Consider the following 8,420-nt stretch of genomic DNA (forward strand, 5'->3'; position numbering starts at 1 on the left):
ATATGCTAACACAAGCTGGGAGCTAAGTGTGTGTCAGCTGCTAACATTCTGGAGCAGCTGGACTCTGATTACAAGCTTCCAACAACACTGAAGTGATGAAGCGCATCAGCAACACTCTACTCTGAGTGTAAATCAGTTTTGGAGGTGGCAGTGGATACTGACAGAATTTTTTGACTGATAAAGTTGCTGCGAAAGTATTTGTGGACATCTGTTCCAGCTGTTTCCAGCAGCTGGTTGAACTACAAGTGTTCCATCGTGTAGACCAATTATGAGTATTATTCTGATATCAAACTGCTGTGAAGAGTTTGCTGGTAACTACAGGGTATACTACAAAGCAAGTTTGATATAGCTGGGCTTTCTTTGTGTAAGCCGGCTCGACAAAAACAAAAGCCGCAATCAGGGATAATGAGAATCACGAAGGTGGTTCAACTTTCTTTGTCAACTCAGGCTTTCTGCTTCAGACTCTGGTCAAATAAAAAGGAGCGTTTAACGCGTCATGTGACTCTTCTTCTACACAAAATGAAACGATCCGTGTGCAGCTGCTTCAGTCAACACGTTGTTTTAATGGAAAACAATGAGGACTATAAACATTTATGAAGGTAAAAAGCGCTGCTACTGCAAATGGTGAAGACAGGAATGCTGGCAGAAAACTGTTAAACGTGTTCATGTATAATATTTTACCGATGCAGCCGCTTATTTCCAACTGACAGCTGCAAGTTAAAGTTAAACTTTAAACTTCATATATTTAAACCTGGTTTTGTATTGAAGCGCATTTAGGTCTGACACTGTCCCGTAATGCAGGATAACACTTTAACTTTTGGCCCAATCAAAGTAAAACTAATGTTACTGACTGAATATTCTCTGTAATAAATACCAGCAGAATAATCCATGTTCTCATCTATGTTCTATCAGCTGCAGTACCAGCAGAGTAAACGGACCTGACAACAAATCAGAGCCAAACATAAAAACATATTTATGTGTTTTCTGCATCGCCAACAAAATACATGTCTGGTTCCCATGGCAACACGATACATACAGTGTGTGATACTGTAACTACACGGCTTTATTCAGTGATATTAGTAACACACAACTCAGCATGTCTGCAGATAAAACACATTCCCATCAGCTAAGAATCTGTCTTGCTCATAAATAATAGTCAGGAAACGATCTGGTTAAAGAGAGATGCTCTGTCAGCCGATTTAAATCCGAAACTCTGAACATAACCTGCTCCTGACCAGGTTAGCTCTACAGCATCAGTTGACATGGAGACCTAGCTCCACAGCATCAGTTGCCATGGAGACCTAGCTCTACAGCATAAGTTACCATGGAGACCTAGCTCCATAGCATCAGTTACCATGGAGACCTCACTCCACAGCATCAGTAGCCATGAAGATCTTGCTCCACAGCATCAGTTACCATGGAGACCTAGCTCCACAGCATCAGTCACCATGGAGACCTAGCTCCACAGCATCAGTTGTCATGGAGACCTAGCGCCACAGCATCAGTTACCATGGAAACCTAGCAGGTTAAAAGAGAGCCGTCTTCATGACACTGAAAACTGACTTTCGGCTCAACATACCTCGATAACCCACTGATCTCGCCTCGTAGTACAGGCCTGTGGTGTTTACGGTATCTGTCATTCAAATTTCAAAAAGTAAAGGAGTTGATCTTGCAGCAAACATTAGGCATGAGCGGTTAAAACTGCATTATCAGCATATGGAAAAACATCCAGTGTATTTTATTCAACGATTAATCAATTGTTGTTAATGTGCCTGACAATCATTTAGGGAAATTATTTCAAATTTGTATCCTCACTACAAAAGAGTACATTTTTGGATTACTCAGAGACTGGCTTAAGCTTTTATTTCAAATATTTTGTTTTTGTGCAGATATCTGAAAATATTTTACTGTACTGTTAATATACTTTTGAGTTTTGGTATAAAAATGAATATATATATAATACAGGCAAAACCCAGACTGATTTTGTTGCCTTAAGAAGCACAAATGTCACTTGCACTGTACTGTTACCAGTTTGGAAGGCACTGTATATAGTGAAGAGATACTGCCTTGGTAGTATGTAATCATGCTCAGATTTAGAGAGAGGCAGTTTCACTCAACAGCCATATTTCTCATGTTTAATGCAAAACATGAATCTACAAACCAAATCCAACTGTTGGAGAATTGCAGTGAAGTAAAAAGTGGGAGTTTCTCACTCAAATGTAGAGAAAATGTAAAATATCTCCCAAAAGCTTAACTTTCTACACCTCAGCTGACTGACTTGGATGTCAGCTTCCATCCTCCTCTGTATCCATCATCGGTGAGGCTACAAACGAAACACTTCCTGCTCTGATCTGTCCGACTCAGCGTATCAGATTCTGTGGAATCATCACGTAGACGGAAAAACAACCTTTTGAGGACATTTTGCAGCATATTGGCTCCGTTTCTGATGTTTTGGGCTTGAAATATTCTGCCCTCAGTGCAAGGTCACGGTGTAAACTCTGATAAGCAGACTGTAGTATGTAATACTAGGAACCCTCACTTAACATTTTAATGTCTCTGCTTGCTGCGTGACTATGTGTCACATCTTCAGCAAATACGAGCTTAAAGCAACTTCCAGTTTAAATTTGCGAGCAAACAAACGTTTTAAATACATCAAACAGGCAAATATTTGCTTTCTAGGAGTGAAACTGATTCCAGCCCACTGAAAAATAGGAGCTTTGGTGTTGTGTCAACGTCTTATCTAAGGCAATGAAGGACAGAAGAATCAGACATTTTGTTAATTGTGAATTAAATCAACTTAAAACAAATTACAGCCCAAACTGTTCTCTTGAAAGTTTGTGGCTTTCATAGAGGATAGAAGCTCACCAGTTCCAAATAACTCCAAAGTTAGAGAAAAAATATATGTTAATAATCGTTTGTACTGCATGTTCAGTGTGTTTTAAACAGTCTTGGCCTTCCAGCTAAAGCAGACAGAACCGAACATTTAGATCCGTGGCAAAGAAATGGAGGATTATGTGAAGGTTTTAATGCTTTATGGTTCTGTCAGTGTCTATAGATCCTCTCGTTTTTTTTTGTTTTTTTTTTACCAAGACCAGCTCAGGACTTGAGCCACTCAAATTATTCTCAGTCTGAGTGCCTTTCCTTATTGTCTATCTAATACAGATTTTTTGCATCTATTTTTTGTGCCTCCTTGGATTCAAAGAGATTTTCCAAAGATCTATTTTGGATCCGTTGCAAAAACACCCCTACCTACATTGAAAGCAGTAACCCTGCAAACTTTCAGGGGAGTTTAGTTGGTGGTTTTTCCAACAGCACAAAGAGTTTCAAGTGAACTGTAAATCTGAGCTAATCAATCCCCAAAAAACCTTTTCAGATCAGTGAAGATACCACTAAGACTACATACCTTGGCCCGGTTCGTCCATGGAGAAAGCCTTGTTTTCCATGAACATGTTCTGGGAGCTCTGTTCCTTCAGGATTGTCTCGTAGCCGACTCCTCGGCTCGGGTACAGATCTTCTCCAAAGTCCTGCTGGCTCTCATCACCACCGGTAAAACAGCATACTTCAGGAATGGTGCAGACGACAAGGAAGACCCAGGCGTTTGCCACCAAGGCGATGGCCAAGGTGGGATCGTCCCATGTCGGCCCTCCGGTCCGCTCGTTCCCGTAAACGTACATGACGATCCATGCCACCCAAATCCCAACGGAGAAGAGGCTCGCTACGAGGATGCAGACGCCTTCCTTCTTCCACTGCGAGTGTCTGCCCGCCATGACGGCCACGCTGGACACCACCACAGCCAGAATCAGGGTCATCACGTAGATCAGCGCCATGACAAAGTCCTGGTTGTCGATGTTGCAGGGCGTCGCTGTGGCTCTGCTGATTTCAGCCGTGGCGTTGAGCGGCCCCAGCGGGTGGCGAACAATCGTGATGATCAGCCACTCGGTGTTGATGACCACCTCCACCAGCCACAGCGCCGCCGCCCCCAGACACAGGATCCAAGTCCGGGGCCCGCTGTCCCGCCGGGCCAGGACGTTGAGCCTCGCCGACAGCATCAGGAGGCAGGCGAAGCAGCCGCCGAACAGCACGCCGAAGAGGAACCTCCGCGAGGCGCAGGTGGAGAAGTCCTTCCCCACAATGAAGGCGAAAGTCAGGCAGAAGAGGCCGGCGGTGCAGATCAGGAAGCAGGCGTGAAGAGCCACCGAACTCTTGCGGTTGGCTTCTTTGATGAAGGGGAGGCTGGCCAGCAGCGAGATGAAGAGCACGAAGGAGAAGATGATGCCGGCTGCCGCTATCGCCTCCACCACGATGCCCCACGCGGCGCTGAGGTCACACAGGTTATAGTAGAGGGAGTCCAACTGAGGGCCGCAGCCCCGAGGGGTGGCGTTGGCGGCCATGACGGCTGAGCTGCTCTGGGACTCACCTGTTCAGAGACACAAACAGGCAGCGACTGAAGACATCTGACATGAACAGATACTGACAAAGACTCTACGTACGTCACCACAGCTGCCGTCTACACCCAATCGAGCAAATATTACACTTGCATGAGTCAATACGCACAAAGAAACACATAAAGTTGAAACGCTTAACTGGAAAATAAAAAGCCACTTCCCTGTTATTCAGAGCTACACCAAGCCTCCAAAATACCAAACTGCTCTTTTTCACAACGTTAACTATTAACAGGATCGGCCCACAGATATTGTTTGTGTACATTACGATTGAGGAATCAATGCGGTGAAAGTGCATTAGCCCCCTGAACCCAAAGCAGTTTCACATTTTTACTCACTGTGGGCTCATTTTGCAACATATTTCCAGTATTTACGAGTCAAAATTTAACCGATCAGCCAAACTATAAAATCGTGTTTACAGAACCTAAAATATACCAGAAAAAAATCCCTTCATATTTAAGAAGCCTAAAATTTTAATTTTGGTTTTGGTCTCAGTTGCTCTAATTTGGCTCCATCTTGTGTAAACACAGCCTGCAGTTCAGCCGAACAGTCCCTGAATTTTTGCCATGTAACTGTTGGTCACAGCAGTGTCAGTCATGGTTTCTTGCTTGTACCAAAGAGCACAGAATTTTTAGTTTTTCACGCAATTTGGTTCATGCATACGCTTTATTTTTGGTAATTTTTTTAAATGAGACATCTGGAACAAAGTGAATTTAATTAAATTTTAAGTTTGGTTAAATTTCTCAACGGAACCAGAAGTCAAACATGATTCGTCCAATGACTGTCAGAAAGGTGAGAATTCAACAATTCTTTCTGTTACAGTTTTAGTCTTGATAAATGGTGTAATTTTTAAAAAATAATACATCTTTTAAACCCACCAGGGTGTTTTAGGATTCGGGGGCTAAACCTGGAGTCCTGCAGGTCGAACTGTTGTAGAATCAAATCAGAAAGTCCAACGTTTCAGTGTTTTCTACGGAACAGCATAATATCAGGGATTCATCTTTGTGAATAAACCACAGTCCGGTTCTTGTCTTTCTGCTGTGTCTGGCTGTTTCTCTTTGTCCCCGTCAGATCCAATTACACTGAACCGAGGACAGCCTCAGAGCCAAATCGATACAGGTGTGGTGGCGGATGTTCGGTCTTTCTGACGTCTGTAACTCAATCACAACATTATCTTTCTGGAACAAACCTTTTCTGTCTTTTCAGAAACTCAGATTAGTCTGGTTTATTGCAGGTTTGTGACCTTATCACTAATATGTTTGCAATTGAGGGCGTGATCTCTAATCAAACACACTCCCCACAGCGTTCTTTCTTAAGATTTCTCAAGTCCTTTCATTACCGTTGCCATGGAGAAAGTGTTTTATGGCATGATTGCAATTTCACAAAGCTCAATGTCGACACTCAAGGCTGATTTTTATGTCAGTTTCACACAAAAAATGAGCTTTGGCTTTGGAAATATCTACTTCATCACTCAGATTAGACCAAGGACTGGTGGTGAAACTTTGGGTTCTACAATGCAAAAGGTGTTCAGAGATAACCTCAGATTCCTGCTGCATGTCATCAAAACTACAGCAAATCAGTAAAACAACAATGAAACTCGACTGCTCTCCAAGAGCCTGCACTCAGAGGTCATTGTTGATCTTGGGAATCACAGTGAATAAACTGAAAGTCCATTTAGAAGCTGCTCTAGATCCTTAACTGCTCTCATAAAGTGCTTGTAAATGTTACAAATATTTACGACCTGAGACACCGAAGATTTCCAAAAGTCGACGGGTCAGTGTGTGAACATTTCTGTCAGTTAATTTACTGGGACTTTATTTGGTCATGAACTACTGGATAAGCTATGTCCTGGAATGATGCAAATCTTTACCAGACTTGTTTCCAATGTTTAATCACTTTACTACAAACTGACACATGAAATAAGATAAATCCTGATTGGTGCTTAAATGCAACGCGATAAAAACACAAAGCACAGAGACTGGAAGGAGCTGGGAGCACATTCTTGTAGCCCTAAAGCCTTTTTAGACGGTTATCTGACCCTGAGTTTGTTGCTATTATCAGTTAATCTATTATCCTTTCCCTGTCATTGTTTCAGTAGCTAATGTGTACAAAACACACAAGCCCATCTGTAATCTGCAGCTGGGTTCGATTTAAACATCGACAAGCACAACTTGACGTGTTAAAAACTGTTTTACAAATACTTTAGCATCCGGCTTATGAATGACCATAAGAGAAACTTTAACCACCGTACAGAAGACAAAGACCCTAACAAAGTGTCACTGCTGTCCTCCTTTGCTTCTTTAAGCTCCACAAAAGCAGCACGTGTTGATAAGAAGCAGTCTGTATTTTTGAACGAAGCCCACCAACACCAGTTTACTGTGTTTGTTTATATGAATATTGCAGCGATTTACGCCACTAAAATGAAACGATAAAGTAGAAAAGTTGGTCATGATTAAAAACAATATTCATGTTAACTAAGTCACTGAGTCAGGATTATGATGTAGTTCAACATTGGGACTGCAGTAGAACAAATTGTGGAATAATTTAGTAAAAATGTGAAATAAAAAGTCAGAATTTAAAGAGGAAAAAAGCTAAAAAATTGCAAATTATGAGACGAAACATCAGAAATGTGACTCACGATTGTGAAATAAGTCAAAACTTGACTTAAATCCAAAACTGCTACATAAACAGCTTAATTAATTCCAAGTCTTGACTTAGTAAGACAAAACTGCCTTAATAAGTAACAAAATATGAAATGCAAAGTGATAAAAGCTCAAAATTTTTGATTTAGTTGGTCAAAACTCTGACTTCAGGAATCAAAATATTTCGACTAAAACTCACAATAAACTTGAATTTAAAGTCAAACAATAAAAGTATTTCACAAATCAAGAAGTTGATTCATGAAGTCAAAATTCGGACACAAGTCAAGATTCAAACGTACATTAAAATGTGGATTTACAAAGTCCACAAATTGTGAAATGGATCAAAACATGAACTATAATGTTAACATGACTTCATAAAGCTCATCATTGTGGTGCTGTGTGACAAGATTTTGCTTTAATAGATGCAGTTTTTAACTTGTTTCATCATTTTATCTGAATTATTCACCATGATGACACTGATGAGAGCAAGTATGAGATTAAGTGTCACAAGTTCATTTTCTGTCGCATACTTTTGATTTACTTTTAGTATAAATAGATTTATTTTTTATTTGTTTTGAACATTTAAGTAACTTTTTATTTTCTTGGCACTGCTGGTCTTCCATACATGAAGCACGGAGTCTGAGCACAAAGACAAACACATAAATCACATTTACACGTTTGACGCACAAAGTGAAGCTTCAGCTCAGCAAATAAACACAAGAATGACCGCGAGTAAAGGCGAGCAGGGTTTTTTTTTTAAGTACCTGGATGTTGTCGGAAGACTTCAGCTCGTCGATCTTCACCTGCTTCAAACGCAGTCGGACATAAATCATCCGCAGCAGAAACTAAATCCCGCACAAAGAAGCCGCTCGATGATCCGGACGCTGCGCAAAGACGCACCGAAGCGCAAAAATAAAAGTTTCTGGGTGCTTTGACGAGCTTTTCCTCACGATGTGTCCGCCGTGATGCGCGCTCTCTCTCCCTCTCTCACATGCACACGCACACGCACACGCACACACACACGCTGCTGTTTCCTGACTAGTGAGGACATCACGTTGACTTCCATTCATTTCAGAGGCCCTCCCACATCCTTCATTATAGCAACACTTCACTGTGATTAAGAGTCTGATGAACTGATGAAAGAACTCAGGTTATTTTCAGGTCTTTCTCGTTTTATTCATTTATTATATTTTATTTAAACTTATCTCTCTCTCTCTCTCTTTTTTTTTAGAAAAGATTTTTATCTCTAGATTTTAGATTATTTTACTATTATCCAGGCTTTTCTCTTCATAATTTTGATTTATTAAGTTAAAATCTCAAATTTGAGCTTTAACCC

The 8,420-nt window shown here is 41.1% G+C and overlaps 1 protein-coding gene across 2 annotated transcripts in view; it reads right to left on the reverse strand.

The window, feature by feature from the left end:
- Positions 1 to 8,055, reverse strand: part of gprc5c (G protein-coupled receptor, class C, group 5, member C) — a 27,137-nt gene extending 19,082 nt beyond the window's left edge. For both annotated transcript variants that reach the window (XM_008296133.1, XM_008296132.1), the window contains exons 1-2: positions 7,849 to 8,055; positions 3,404 to 4,417 (exon numbers count right to left, since the gene is read on the reverse strand). In XM_008296133.1, coding sequence (XP_008294355.1) covers positions 3,404 to 4,391 — 988 coding nt within the window. In that variant the 5' untranslated portion in view covers positions 4,392 to 4,417; positions 7,849 to 8,055. The remainder of the gene's footprint in view (positions 1 to 3,403; positions 4,418 to 7,848) is intronic.
- Between the last annotated feature and the right edge of the window lie 365 nt (positions 8,056 to 8,420).

The sequence above is a fragment of the Stegastes partitus genome, unplaced genomic scaffold, assembly GCF_000690725.1.
Source record: "Stegastes partitus isolate 25-593 unplaced genomic scaffold, Stegastes_partitus-1.0.2 Scaffold1102, whole genome shotgun sequence".
In the NCBI taxonomy this organism is placed as follows: Eukaryota; Metazoa; Chordata; class Actinopteri; family Pomacentridae; genus Stegastes; species Stegastes partitus.